The sequence below is a fragment of the Hemiscyllium ocellatum genome, chromosome 5, assembly GCF_020745735.1.
Source record: "Hemiscyllium ocellatum isolate sHemOce1 chromosome 5, sHemOce1.pat.X.cur, whole genome shotgun sequence".
Taxonomy (NCBI): Eukaryota; Metazoa; Chordata; class Chondrichthyes; order Orectolobiformes; family Hemiscylliidae; genus Hemiscyllium; species Hemiscyllium ocellatum.
Window position 1 is genome coordinate 87,544,064 of NC_083405.1, and position 15,598 is coordinate 87,559,661.

Genomic DNA, 15,598 nt, shown 5'->3' on the forward strand with positions numbered 1-15,598 from the left:
GTTGCATTTTGGTAAGTCAAACCAGAGCTGAACTTGCACAGTCAATGGTAGGGTCCTGGGGAGTGTTAAAGAACAAAGTGATCTACGGGTACAGATTCATAATTCCTTTTGAAAGAGGAGTCACGGGTATACAGGGTGGTGAAGGCTTTTGGTATGCTTGCTTTCACCAGTCAGAACAATCAGTATAGGAGCTACACAAGATGTTAGTGAAGCCACATTTTGGAGAACTGCATGCAGTTTTGGTCGCCCTACTATAGAAAGGGGTATTGAACTACAAAGACCGCAGAAAAAATTTACTCGGGTGTGTGACGATGTTGCTCCTTTGACCAGGTTATTTTATCCTTAGTTTTCCTTTTGAGTTATAAAGCAGGGGTTCTGATGTGTCTGGTTTGTAAGGGTTTTAGGGCCAATTTGATTATAGCTAACAGACATTGCCTCAGGCAAAAAGCTTTAAAGTTTCTTTTAAAAAAAATTGTAAAATATGGGGAGTAACCAGTTCTCCCAGCTCAGCTTTTCTGGTTGGTTTGTTTTTGTTTGTAGTAGCTGCTGCTCAGGTTTTCGCTGGGAACCCAGAGAAGCTGCTGGACCCAAAGAAACAACTCCATGCTGATCCTGTATCTCTCTGACATCTCTCCTGTATGAACCTGTGTTTCATTTTATCTTTTTTTTGCCAAGGGGGTATTTTTGGGGATGTTGAAGGTATTTGGAACAGCTTCATTAACTTGTGATAGAGTAGATTTGAGCTTTCAGATAAGATACTCTAAATTGTTTTCTTTTGTTTGTGTATGAATAAATTCTTCTGTTTTGTTTAAAACGGAGTGGTTGGGCCAGCTGCATCCCTCCTAGAATATCCAGTCTACATTTGCTTAAAACAGCAAGAAAAGTTAGAGGCTGGGCTACCTCCTTGAAATGTTTTTGGGGGCTCTGGCCTGGTCCATAATAGGTGCTAGCTGGACCAGAGGGTTTGAGTTAGAAGGAGAGGTTGGATAGGCTAGGACTCCCCCACCCCCGGTGTGTAGACTAATAAGGGGTGACTTTTTAAAGAGTTCTATCAAACCATGAGAGGCATAAATAAGATAGATAGTCAGTGCCATTTTCCTGTGGTAGGTGACTCTGAAACTTGAGGGCACAGATTTAAGGTGAGAGGAGAGAGATATAAAAGGAGCTAGAGGGACAATTTCTTTTCCACACAGGATGGTGAGTGTCTGGCTTTGGCTACCAGAGGTAGTTGTGTAGGTAAGTACAGTTTGTTATTTAAGAAACATTTGGATACATAGATGGATGGGATAGGTATAGAAGAAAATAGTTGAAAATGTGTTGCTGGTTAAAGCACAGCAGGTTAGGCAGCATCCAAGGAATAGGAAATTCAACATTTCGGGCATAAGCCCTTCATCAGGAATGAGGAGAGGGTGCCAGGCAGGCTAAGATAAAAGGTAGGGAGGAGGGACTTGGGGGAGGGGCGATGGAGATGTGATAGGTGGAAGGAGGTCAAGGTGAGAGTGATAGGCCGGAGTGGGGTGGGGGCGGAGAGGTTAGGAAGAAGATTGCAGGTTAGGAGGGCGGTGCTGAGTTGAGGGAACTGACTGAGACAAGGTGGGGGGAGGGGAAATGAGGAAACTGGAGAAATCTGAGTTCATCCCTTGTGGTTGGAGGGTTCCCAGGCGGGAGATGAGACGTTCTTCCTCCAACCGTCGTGTTGTTATGTTTTGCCGGTGGAGGAGTCCAAGGACCTGCATGTCCTCGGTGGATGGGAGGGAGAGTTAAAGTGTTGAGCCACGGGGTGGTTGGGTTGGTTGGTCCGGGCGTCCCTGAGGTGTTCTCTGAAGCGTTCCGCAAGTAAGCGGCCCGTCTCCCCAATGTAGAGGAGGCCACATCGGGTGCAGCAGATGCAATAGATGATGTGTGTGGAGGTACAAGTGAACTTGTGGCGGATATGGAAGGATCCCTTGGGGCCTTGGAGGGAAGTGAGGGAGGAGGTGTGGGTGCAAGTTTTACATTTCCTGCGGTTGCAGGGGAAGGTGCCGGGAGTGGAGGTTGGGTTGGTGGGGGGTGTGGACCTGACGAGGGAGTCACGAAGGGAGTGGTCTTTGCAGAACGCTGATAGGGGAGGGAAATATATCCCTGGTGGTGGGGTCCGTTTGGAGGTGGCGGAAATGACGGCGGATGATACTTTGTATACGGAGGTTGGTGGGGTGGTAGGTGAGAACCAGTGGGGTTCTGTCTTGGTGGCAGTTGGAGGAGCGGGGCTCAAGGGCGGAGGAGCGGGAAGTGGAGGAGATGCGGTGGAGGGCATCGTCGATCACGTTTGGGGGGAATCTGCGATCCTTGAAGAAGGAGGCCATCTGGGCTGTGCGGTGTTGGAACTGGTCCTCCTGGGAGCAGATGCAGCGGAGACGAAGGAATTGGGAATATAGGATGGAGTTTTTACAGGGGGCAGGGTGGGAGGAGGTGTAGTCCAGATAGCTCTGGGAGTCAGTCGGTTTATAGTAGATGTCTGTGTTGAGTCGGTCGCCTGAGATAGAAATGGAAAGGTGTAGGAAGGGGAGGGAGGAGTCTGAGACAGTCCAGGTGAATTTGAGGTCGGGATGGAAGGTGTTAGTAAAGTTGATGAACTGTTCAACCTCCTCGTGGGAGCACGAGGCAACGCCAATACAGTCATCGATGTAGCGGAGGAAAAGGTGGGGGGTGGTGCCAGTGTAGTTGCGGCGGAAGAATTGTTCAATATCTCGCCGCGTGTTGAACTCATTGATTCGAGGGGGTAGGGGAATGAAGGTGAGGCCTCTGCTGAGGACTGATCTTTCATCCTCAGAGAGGGGGAGGTCTGGAGGGATGGTGAAAACACGGCAGGGCTGGGAGCTAGGACCTGGTGTGGGACTGGAGCTGGGAGTGGGGGCGGGGTTAGGGGGCGGGGACAGAGATCGATGTAGGGGCGGAGTTAGACGTGGTGATGTTGCTTGGTGTGGGGGATGTGGTGACGCTGCTCGGTGAAAATAGACCAAACACCTAGACAAATGGGGTTGGATTAATTATGGAAACTGGGCACATGGACATGTTGGGCTGAAGGGCTTGTTTCCAAGCTGTAAACGTTTATGACTCGGAGCATTGCTGGGAAGGTCATCCTTAATTGAACTCCTGATGAAGAGGCATGTTTTTTGAACTGCTGCTGTGTACATGAGTCCTAGGATTTTATCCAGTAACAGTCAAAGAATGGTGATAAATTTTAATTCAGGAGGATATGCCTGTTGAAAGGGAACTCTCAAATTATGATATTCCTGTGCATCCATTGCCCTCTTCCAAGTTTTAGTTGTCAAAGCTATATCAAACGAGCCTGATAAGTTCCGATGATATGTTTTCTTTAACAGAAATAGACTGCTGTCACTTTGCACCAGTAGTGGAGGGACTAAATGTTTAACGTGATGGATGGGATGCCAATCCAGCTAGCTGCTTTTCCCTGGATGGTGTCAAGTTTTTTTTAAGGGTTGTTGGAACTGCACTAATCCAGGCAAGTGGGGACTGTTCTGTCACACTCCTGACTTATGACTTCAATACAGAATGAATTTCTCACCTTTTTAAAAATCCTCAGCTTTTGACCTGCTTTTGCGTTCATATGGTTAATCTTGTTATGTTTCTAACCAAACGGAGCTCCCAGGATGGGGAAATTCACTGACAGTAATGCCGTTTAACGTCAAGAGGAGATTGCTAAGTGTCACTCTTGTTAATGTTCCTTATCTGTTGCTGTTGTGGGGAAAATCACCAGTCTCTGAGTCAGAATCGGGATTCAACGGCAGAGTTTATTGTACAAACAAACTGGAGGTTTTGGGGGTGTGGGGAAGAGACATTCGCCAACATGGCTGTCGGCTGTGAGCCTTCTCTCACCCTCTGAGCACATGTCACGATATTTTATACATTTCATGGTATAATGGTCCAGATATTTAGTCTGTATTTGTGCAGCATGGTTTGTTTATAGAAAACGTTACAGAGTCCTTGTCAGTTTCAGCAGCTACACAGAAGTCCATTGCTGCAGTAATTGGTTGTGATCGTTCTTCCTGAGAAGAAAGGTCACTTTCCATTACTGCAAATCTGAATTATGAACACTTGTATACAGGCAGTCTTAGATAGTTAACATGTCTATTGAAGGTGGTGGCTGGACTCAAGACACTTTGGCAGACAATATACATTACTAATGAGCATTCTCTTCCCCCAACCGCCTTAAACTAATTGTGTTCTGTGCCTATTGTGCTGGTATCCTGTTGGCCTCAGGCAGTATCTGTATGTACTTTGCTGTATTTTTCTATGTAATAGCTCAGTGGCCATCTTGTGTGCTAAGTGACCAACTTGTGGCTCAGCAGCCATCTTGTGTCTGTGTGTCCTGTGTCAGTATGCCCCATGTCAACTCCCACTTCACTGCTATATGCAGACCTGGTCTACTTTAGTAAGGAATTGTGAATGTGAACATTGTGCAAACATCACTGAAGATAATGGAATTTGTATTGCAATATTCTACAAATGCTATTACAACACCAGAATGGCAATTGATAAAGAAGCTGAATATGGTTTAGCCTAAGACACTGCTGCAGAAGTTCCTCAGTGATGTCCTAGGATTAAAATGATTGACTGACCGCCAGCAACTGTCTATCTTGGTGCTATGACTTCAGTTTTCCCAAGCGTTCCTTGATGTTAGAAACAATCCCTTTCAGAATTCAACTTTTATACATATTTGGACTAAGGTTGCAAGGATGTTTGAAGCAGAATGGCCATGATGGATCCCAGTACTATCAGTGAAACCTTCCATCACTTCGCTGCTCGAATGTAATACATACGTAATCCAGCAGAGGCTGGTGTTGGAGCTCCACTGGAATAGCTTAATTTAAGGTGCAGCTAATTCTAGAACACCCAGGCTTCACTCCTACAGTGGGGATGTTGTCAGGGCCCATAGCCTTTGCTAAATCTAGGTCCTAATAAAAATAATGTTGTGATATGGAGTGAATTTAATTCATTGCAGGTTTGTATCTGTAATGCTAATGACCTTAACTCCATGCACTTAACAATGTGCCATACTGACTGCTGAGACGTGGACATTAAAGTCATTTAGTACAGAGCAAGGTACTGGATATTTTAGTAAAAAAATCAGGAGGGAATGTATTGGTAGATTCTAGATGCCCAAAGCTAATGAAATTGTGCCAGAGTTAAAATGATTATAGCTTAAACGGCATAACTCAGATGTACAGCATGGAAATAGACACTTCAGTTCAACTCGTCCAGGCTGACCAGATATTCCAACCTAATCTAGTCTCACCTGCCAGCACCCAGCCCATATCCCTCCAAACCCTTCCTATTAAAGCTGCCTCTTAAATATTGCAATTGTACCAGCCTCCACCACTTCCTCTGGCAACTCATTTCATACACGTGCCATCCTCTGTGTGAAAACGTTACCCCTTAGGTCTGTCTTATAGCTTTCCCCTGCCACTCTGAACCTATGTCCTCTAGCTCTGGACTTCTCCACCCTAGGGAAAAGACCTTATCTATTTATCCTATCCATGCCATTCATGATTTTATAAACCTCCATAAGGTCACCCCTCAGCCTCTGACGCTCCAGGGAAAAAAGCCCCACCCTGTTCAGCTTCTCCCTATAGCTCAAATCCTTCAACCCTGGCAACATCCTTGTAAATCTTCTCTGAACCCTTTCAAGTTTCACAACATCCTTCTGATAGGAAGGAGACCAGAATTGTACGCAATATTCCAGAAGTGCATATGGAGCTATGAACCTGCACTCCAAGGTCTCCTTGTTAAGCAACACTCCCTAGGACCTTACCATTAAGTGTACAAGTCCTGCTAAGAGTTCCTTTCCCAAAATGTAACTCTCATTTATCTAAATTACATTCCATCTGCCACTCCTAAGCCCATTGGCCCAAGAATCTGAGGTAACCTCCTTCACTATCCACTATCCTTCAATTTTGGTGTAATCTGGAAACTTACTAACTAAACTTATGTTCATATCCAAATCATTTATTTAAATGACAAAAAGTAGTGGATCTAGCACTGCTCCTTGTGGCACTCCACTGATCTCAGCCCTCCACTCTGGAAAGATAACCCTCCACCACCTTTTGAGCCAGTTCTGTATCCAAATGGCGAGTTCTCCCTGTATTTCATGAGATCTAACCTTGCTAACCATTGGGAATCTTGTCGAATGTCTTACTGAAGTTCATATAGATCATGTCCACTGCTCTGCCCTCATCAATCCTCTGTTACTTTTTCAAAAACTCAATCAAATTTGAGACAGGATTTCCCACACACAAAGTCATGTTGACTATCCCTAATCAGTGCTTGCCTTTCCAAATACATGTACATTCTGTCCCTCAGGATTCCCTCCAACAACTTGCCCGCCACCGATGTCAGGCTCATTGGTCTACTGTCCTTACCACTTTTCTTAAACAGTGGCATCACATTAGCCAACCTCCAGTCTTCTGGCACCTCGCCTGTGACTATCAATGATACAAATATCTCAGCAAGGGGCCCAGCAATCACTTCCCTAGCTTCCCACAGAGTTCTAGGGTACACCTGTTCAGACCCTGGGGATTTATCCACCTTTATGCATTTGAAGACATCCAGCACATCCTCCTCTGTAATATGGACATTTTTCAAGATGGCACTATCTATTTCCCTAAAAGACCTTTTCCACAGTAAATGCTGTTGCAAAATACTCATTTAGTATCTTCTTCCCCCCCCCCCCCCCCCCCCCTTCCAATATCTCTTGCAGCTCCACACAAAGGTCACCTTGCTGATCTTTGAGGGGCCATATTCTCTCCCTGGTTACCTTTTTGTCCTTAACGTATTTGTAAAAAACCCTTTTGGATTCTCCTTAACCTTAATTGCCAAAGCTATCTCATGTCCCCCTTTTGCCCTCCTGATTTCTCTCAAGTAAACTCCTATGACCTATCCTGTCTATAACGGACATATGCTTCCTTTTTTCTTAACCAAACCTCCATTTCTTTGGTCATCCAGCATTCCCTATACCTACCAGCCTTTTGTTTCACCCTAACAGGAATAAATGGTCTCTGGACTCTTGTTATTTTATTTCTGAAGGCTTCCCATTTTCCAGCCGTCCCTTTTACCTGCAAACATCTGCCCCCAATCAGCTTTTGAAAGTTCTTGCTTAATACCCTCAAAATTGGCCTTTCTCCAATTTAGAACTTCAACTTTGAGATCTGGTCTGTCCTTTTCCAGCACTATTTTAAAACTTATAGAATTATGGTCGCTGGCGCCAAAGTGCTCCCCCACTGACCCCTCAGTCACTTTCCATGACATTGCAGCAAGCATTCAAATCTCTTAAAACGTCTGATTCTTAAATATGTTCCTAATCAACCAGCTAAGATGTTATTACATATGTAGAGAAGGTGGGACTTAAACTTGAGCCTGCTGGTCTAAAGGTAGGGATACTGCTACTACTACACTAGAATCTTTGTGATAATTTTAAAAATTATTGTATTGTTTTAAGCTAGTATCTAATTAGAAATAGTGGAGTGCACAATCTATGAACACCATGACTCCTTCCCTATCCTCATTAACCAAATTGTCAAAGCAAGCTCATGTACATCTTTTCACAGCTCAATTTTTCTCCTAGAACTTGGTGTCTTATCTGCTTTTAGGAAGATGAAATATAAATTCCTTTGAAAAAAAATAAAAGGATAAAAATATTAACTCTCAGATGTACTCTATACATGAGTGCATTACTAAAACCACAAAGACTTAAGGTGTGCAATATCTGTTTAATTTACAAAAGGCATATTTGACACCATGTCACATTTCTCATCAAACAAAATTCCACAAATTAATATTTACTAGACTGGTTTCAAGAAATCTTCATTGCAATAAGTTGACTATTCTGAAACATTTTTGTTCATCTGATTTGGCAGATTTCATTGCTTGCTTATTTATAATAAGATCATTTTGTGTTAGTATTGCACTTAAATTTCTACAGCTGCATTTTAAACATCCAATTACAATAAGATACAACTTCAGGATCCGCTTCTTCCCTCTCTAGGTTGCGAAACTTCAGACGTAGAGTTACAATTGTATAATACAAAATACGTAATTGGTTCCTATTGTTTTTCTTTAATGGAAATCTCATTATTTCTACAAACTTTCACATCATTGTGACTGGACCTTTGAATGTGAGCCACAACAATGAATGCATTTTAGTGAATGTAAGCGCAAAGAGTCAGAAAATGCATTCTACAAACAATTCATTTCCATCTGCGTATTGCTTGATTTTCCAAGGTCACTCCTTTTGTACAACAGGCAGTAAGTCATTTTGAACCTTTTGTCAATTTAGGTTTTAACTTGGCAAGAAATGCATTTCCATGTTTTGGTTTCTCCAAATTCCAGTTGCATGGATTCTCTCAACTGATATCTGATTGGAGATCCCCTTTTAGTTCCCGCTCTCTGTTTATTTTCCGAAAAAATGATTTTCCATATTCATAGGAACTGATCATTATAGCACAAGCTGGTGCTACCTTCATTAATCGAGGCAATAAACCTGGAGAATAAGGTAGAAATGATTTACATCCAGAAGACAATTATTTACTAAAATACTCATACTTACACACATACTAAATTAGTACAATTATTACATAAGTAATCATGGAGCCATACAGGATGGAAACAGATGCTTTGGTCCACCTTGTCTGTTGTAAGTAAAGGACATGTATAAAATTTGGATTGATGGGCTAAACAATGCTTCAAGGTGAAACATCCAACAGTGAACAAGAGGTCATAGTTTTAGGCTATATGATGGCAGATTTAAAACAGATGAGGAATTATTTTTCTCAAAAGGGAAGACAACTATTACGTGTTAGGCACTAGAACACTGAAGTTAAGGAAGGTAGAGACATTTTTAATTAGTAATGATTTAAAAAGGGTTTTTGCATGCAACTGCGTGCTAGATGGAAGAAAGCCTTCTGAGTATGGGCTGTTAGATGAAACTGATAGGTTATTGTACAAAATTGTGAACAAACTACAAATGAAATAATTATTGCTTATTATTTTAAAAAGAGTACAAAAATTAGTTACTCCACATTTGGATTTGCAGGAAGTACACAAAAACATATCTCAATGCTTCAATGACCTAATGGTTACAACGCAAACTCAAATTTATTGATTAAACAACTCTAGTCCACATGCAAGATTCATACAAACTTACCAACAAATAAACCTCCAAATCCAGACTCAGTTACAATTCTTTCCATTATTTTCCAGGTGGCGGTTAAGGTTTTTTGTGACCCTGGAAAATAAATTAATCATCACAGATACATGATTGTACTGCATCAGACAGATGATATTTTGAAATTAGGAACATGATATCCATGTTAGAGGACAATTGAAACCTATTGTTGGCTTCTTTGGCCATGTATAGAGAGTCAGGTGGTGGAATAGCTAGTAAGCATATCCGCTTGATTCAGCATATGATTTGGCTAGATGATTGATAGATTTCAAACCTTATTATACAACTTGAGCTTAATAACCAGAATGATAGTGTGGGGCTGAGGGAGATGTTTTACGGTCAGAATTGTAGTTTTTTGATAGAATTTTTGCTCCATATTTTATATGGCTAGGAGTTATATAGCATAGAAACAGACCCTTTGGTCCAACCAGTCCTTGCCAAACATAATCCCAAACTAAACTAGTCTCATCTAACTGTTCCTGGCCTATTTCCCTTCAAACCATCTCTTATTAGTGTACCTCTCCAAGCACCTTTTAAAAGGTTGTAATTGTACTCACATCTACCACTTCCTTGAAGTTCATTCTACACACAAACCACTGTTTAAAGAAAAATTGCTTTGTGTACTTTATATCTCTCGTCTCACCTTTAATACTCCTCTCTTCCCCCCCAAGTCTTGAAATCCCTGATCTTAGGAAAAAGACAACTACCATTAGGTCATTATTTATAAACTTCTATAAGGTTACTTCTCCAGCCTTTTTTTTTCTAACTCAATCTGCCATACCCAGCAACATAATGGTAAATTTCTTCTGAATCGTCTCCAGCTTAATCACGTCCTTCCTATAATTGAGTGACCAGAACTGAACACCGTATTCCAGAAGAGTCCTCACCAAGGTCCTTTACAACCTCAACAGGACTTCCCAATTCCTCTGCTCAAAGCACTGAGCAACGAAGGCAAATGTGGCAGGACCTTTTTAACCACCCTGTCTGTGATGCAAGCTTCAAAGAAATATGTACCTGCAGCCCTAGGATTCCCTGTTCTGCAACACTACCCAAGGCCCTACCATTAATTGTATATACCCTACCCCTGTTTGTTATACCAAATGTAATACCTCTTATTTATCCAGATTGAACTTCATCTGCTGTTTTTCAGTCCATTGACCCATTTGATCAAGATCCCTTTGTAATCTTAGAAAGCCTTCTTTGCTGTCTACTATGCCACCAATTTTGGCATTATCTGCAAACTTACTAACCACACCTTCTATACTCTCATCAAAATAATTTATATAAATGACAAACTAAAGAGGACCAGAATTTCATGGGGTCCTTTTGAACCAGCAATAAAATGATGCAAGGTGGCATCAATAGTGCTACAACACACCTTCTGCCCAATGATGCAGTATTTATTCCATCAGAACCATTTAACTCCCAACCTTAGAGTGGTACTCCAAACATGGACAGAAGAGCTAAAGCCAGAGGGTAAATAAGAGTGACTGCCCTTGGCATCAAGCCACACTTGATAAACATTACTTCTGCTATGGTTCCTCCGTGTCAAAGTCAATGGAAATCAGGGGAAACATGCTGTTGCCTGAAGTCATGTCTAGCTCAAACTGAAATGGTTGTGGTTGAAAGGTCAGCCTCAGGACTTCCCTGCAGGAGTTCTTTAGTATAGAATCCTAGATCCCATCATCACAAGCTGCTTCGTCAGTGACCTAATCTGTGTCATAAAGGTCAGAAGTGGAAATGCTCACTAATCATTGCGGTGTTCACTATTTGTGACTCTTTAGATACAGAAGCAATCTGTGTCCAAATGCAATAAGGTTGGGAAAATATCCAAGCTTGTGCTGACATAGTGCTAGGTAATGAATCTCCCACAAGTGAGAATCCAGCCATTAGTCCACGACATTGCCCTCACCAAATCCCCACTATCAATAGCCTGGGGTTATCATTGACTAGAAACCGAACTTGATGAACTATTTAATTACTGATATGGAGGTGCTGGTGTTGGACTGGGGAGAACAAATTAAAAATCACAGTACCAGGTTGTAGTAAAAAACGTTTATTTGCAAGTTCAAGCTTTTGGAGCACTGCACCTTCATCAGATAGCTAGATGGGCAGGATCATAGGGCAGAATTTATAGTAAAAGATCAAAGTGTCATACAACTGATGTGATGAATTGAACAAACCAAGATTGCTATTAAGTTTTTAATCACTTAGAATGGGAATGCAGATTTCGAATGATTAATTTGTAAATCTCAACTTCTTTAAATTATCACAGGACTGTGACTTGAAAGTTTTATCAGTATAAAAAAAAGGTGACATCTCAGCTCAGACAATGCATTAAAAGGTGAGAGGTGGGAGTCTGTCTGTATTCCAACCTTGAGTCAGAGGGAAAGAGTGAGTGAGTGAGTGAGTGTGCGTGTGCGTGTGCGCATGCATATTTGACAGTGTGTGTCCATGTGCATGTGAGAGAGAATAAGTATATACTCACATGCACACTCTCTCACAGGCATGTACTCAATCACACTCACGCACATGGTCAAGTGCACACACACACACGTCTATGGGGTGAATTTGCATTTGCAGATTCTATTTTGTTCAACAAGTACATATATAATCTATAGGCAGTCAGAGAATCAGAGATGTATAGCACGGAAACAGATCCTTCGGTCCAACTCATCATGCCGACCAGATATCTTAACCTAATCTTAATCCAATTGCCAGCAGTTGGCCCATATTCCTCTAAACCCTTCCTCTTCATATACTCAGCTAGATGTGTTTTAAAATGCTGTAATTGTACAAGCCTCCACCACTTCCTCTGGCAGCTTACCCCATACACGTCCCATCCTCTGCCAAAAAACATTGCCCCTTAGGTATCTTTTATATCTTTCCCCTTTCATCCTAAACCTATGCCCTCTAGTTCTGAACTACCCCCACCCCAGGGGACAGACTTTGTCTACTTTCCTATCCATGCCCCTCATGATTTTATAAGCCTCTCTAAAGTCACCCCTCAGTCTCTGATGCTCCAAGGAGAACAGCCCCAGCCTGTTCAGCCTCTCCCTATAGCTCAAATCCTCCAACCTTGGCAACATCATTGTAAATCTTTTCTGAACCCTTTCAAGCTTCACAACATCCTTCCAATAGGAAAGAGACCAGAATTGTATGCAAAATTCCTAAAGTGGCCTAACCAATGTCCTGTACAGCCACAACATGACCTCCCAACTCCGATACTCAAATGTTTTGACAAATAAAGGAAACATACCAAACACCTTCTTCACAATCCTTGTGACATTTTATAAATTCCCACTTTGGAAATCGAACCAGTCTGACTCCAGGTTGGGACACAGACAGACTCTAATCTCACACTTTTAATGCACTGCTCGAGTGGAGATGTCACTTTTTTTTGTAAATATTTTTATTTGAAAAGAAAAAGATGAGTTTTCTTTTACAAAATTAAGACAAAAATAGTGTAACCACTTTACAACAGTATAATAACAGCATCAACATAACATTAAGAAAACTACTAATCTACTCTACAAACCACCGAATACAAAATAAGATATAAGAAAGAAGATTCTATATATAAAAAATACACCACAGTATTGTACATTACTAATAACAAAAAAGGTAAATAAATAAATACGCATTCAAAATAAAATTATATCACATCATAAGAAAACCCATATTTATATGGGATTCTTCCTCCCAGGGTCCCCCCCGAACCAACAAACATCACCCTCATGGCTAAACAAAGGCCTTAGACAGTATGGGCAATACATCAGCATCGGTGTAGTTCAAAAAGGGCCGCCATGTATTATAAAATAATTCCTTTTATTGGTGCACCATATTCGTAAGGAAGTCTAGGGGAATATATTCCCCTGAAGATTCCTGAAGAAGGGCTCATGCCCGAAACGTCTACTCTCCTGCTCTTTGGAGGCTGCCTGACCTGCTGCGCTTTTCCAGCAACACATTTTCAGCTCAGAATATATTCCATAATCATCCTATGCAAATTCGAAAGTGCAGAGGGAACTTTCCGATACCCAATGTACTAAAATGTTTTCCTTGCACAAAAGGAAAGGATAGCAAATAGTTTCTTCCCATATGCATCTAGAGAAGGAAAATTTGGAAAGCCCAAAAGGAGACACCGGGTCCAACCCGATCTCCATTCCCAAAATCTTTGCCAAGGCATGCGCTACACTGTCCCGATGTCTACGAATCTTATGGCATGTCCACAAACAGTGAGTGAGAGCACCAACTTCTATTTTACATTTTGGTCACATTAGGGATGCTCCACCTTGAACTTTGCAAGCCGCTGTGGTGCCATATGAGCCCTATGAAGTATCTTCAATTGAATAGCTTGAGTTCTATTATAGATAGAGATCCTCCTGGCATTTTCCCAGATATCCTTCCACATCTGTAAGGAGATTTCCATCCCTAATTCTTGAGTCCAGTTTTATATAATCGTTCCATATCCTTTGGTACCTTATTACCTAGCGAGTGGTAGAGAGTACTGACCGAGGGTGCACCCATCTGCTGAAGAACTCTCCTTTCCATATCTGATTTGTATGGTTTAGTCATCAATGTGGTCCTTTTTTTGTATGAAGTCTCATACTTGAAAATATTGAAAAAGGTTCTTGCAGCTCGAACTTCTGACGCAACTGTTCAAAGGACATCATGACCTCCCCATCGAACAGGTCTCCCAAACAGGAGATGCCTCTGGACTCCCAAGTTTTAAATCCAACATCAGTCAAATCTGGCTGAAATCCCAATGTTCCCACTAATGGAGTAAAAGGGGAGTTTTTTGTAACTTACTCTCATCTTGTCGTATGACCTGCTGTGCTTTTCCAGCATCACTCTGATTTAAACCCTGGTTTCCAGCATCTGCAGTCCTCACTTTTGCCTGTCATATCATCCTTCAAGCTTTGTTTGTATTTAGTACAATTGGGTTTCTACAATGATCCGTAATAACTCTTACCTTATCCATAAATAATACATTGATAAGGGGGCATTTTGTTTGGGAAGCTTCAATATCCAACCAAATTGATTGTGGATCACAAGAGACCCAATCAGCCACATATGATAACAGAAAACTCAGTTGGTACTTCCTGAAATCTGGAAAATCTAGACCTTGTGGGAGCTGCAACTTATCTAATTTAATAAGAGGCTGTCTATGATTCCAAATAAAGGAGCTAAGCCAACCATAAAGCTTACACAGCGTCTATCTCGGCAATATCAAAGGAAGCATTCTCATGGGGTATAATAGGCGAGGGAGAATATTCATCTTGACCAAAGCTATTCTTCCTAGCCAGGATATTGGCAGATCTTCCAGCGTTGGAGGTCCTGCCTTATTTTCTCCAATAAATGCACATAATTAGCTTTACATAGCTGACCAAATACCGGGGTAATAAAAATACCTAAATAGAGAAACCTCTCAGTTACTACCAAAAGGGGAAGTGGGATCCATCCAAAAGACTGGATATGCTGGTAAGACTTCCTAACGGCATGGCCTCTGATTTCATAAAGTTAATTTTGCAACCTGAGAACATACCAAATAAGTTAATCACTTGAATTAATTGGGGCATAGATATTGATGGATCACTTAAGAAAAGGACATTGTCCGCATAAAGTGTGATTTTATGCTTCCCTGATCCTACCTCCGGGGCCATTATATCAGGGTCAGTTCAGACAGCTTCCGCCAGTGGTTCAATCACTAGTGTAAATAGTAGTGGTGAGGGGGAGCATCTTAACAACAACTTCTATCCGATCTTATGCCGTTGGTAATCACCGCTGCTTTCGGGTCATTATATAATATTGTTACCCACTTGATAAAGACCTCTTCAATGCCAAACTGTTCCATTGTATAAAAAAGATATGGCCATTCAACCCGATCGAATACCTTTTCTGATGACTAATCCCGATATTGCTCCCTGCTGGCAGACTTGTCATGTTTAACACTCTTTGGATATTATTAGTAGATCTGCGACCCTTAATAAACCCAGTCTGATCCTCTTATAATAAATGGCAAGACTCTCCCCAATCTTAATGCCAACATTTTTGAGAGAATTTTAAAGTCCACATTCAGTAAGGAGATAGGTCTGTACGAAGTAGAGTCATCTGGGGCTTTTCCTTGCTTAAGGAGAGACATTTGTTTTTCTCGGACTGAGTCTCTTCAATCGATGTGCGATCTTCTCCCGGAGGTGAACAAACTATGAGATCAAGCCTGCCTCTGCAGGTAAGACCCCCGTGGTGGCTGTGAATGCGTCTGTTGCATTGGGGGGGGTTGGGGGTGTGAAGAATAAGAGCCTGCCTGTTGCAAACTCCGTGACCCTTTACCCTTAGTCATTTTAAAATGTATCAAACTGCTAAAGCTTGATACAGAAT

General features: G+C 41.8%; 1 protein-coding gene across 3 annotated transcripts in view; it reads right to left on the bottom strand.

The window, feature by feature from the left end:
* Positions 1-7,746: 7,746 nt before the first annotated feature.
* Positions 7,747-15,598, bottom strand: part of LOC132815776 (probable mitochondrial glutathione transporter SLC25A40) — a 64,148-nt gene continuing 56,296 nt past the window's right edge. For all 3 annotated transcript variants that reach the window (XM_060824967.1, XM_060824966.1, XM_060824965.1), the window contains 2 exons: positions 9,200-9,280; positions 7,747-8,536 (listed from right to left, as the gene is read on the bottom strand). In XM_060824967.1, the coding sequence (XP_060680950.1) occupies positions 8,400-8,536; positions 9,200-9,280 (218 nt within the window). In that variant the 3' untranslated portion in view covers positions 7,747-8,399. The remainder of the gene's footprint in view (positions 8,537-9,199; positions 9,281-15,598) is intronic.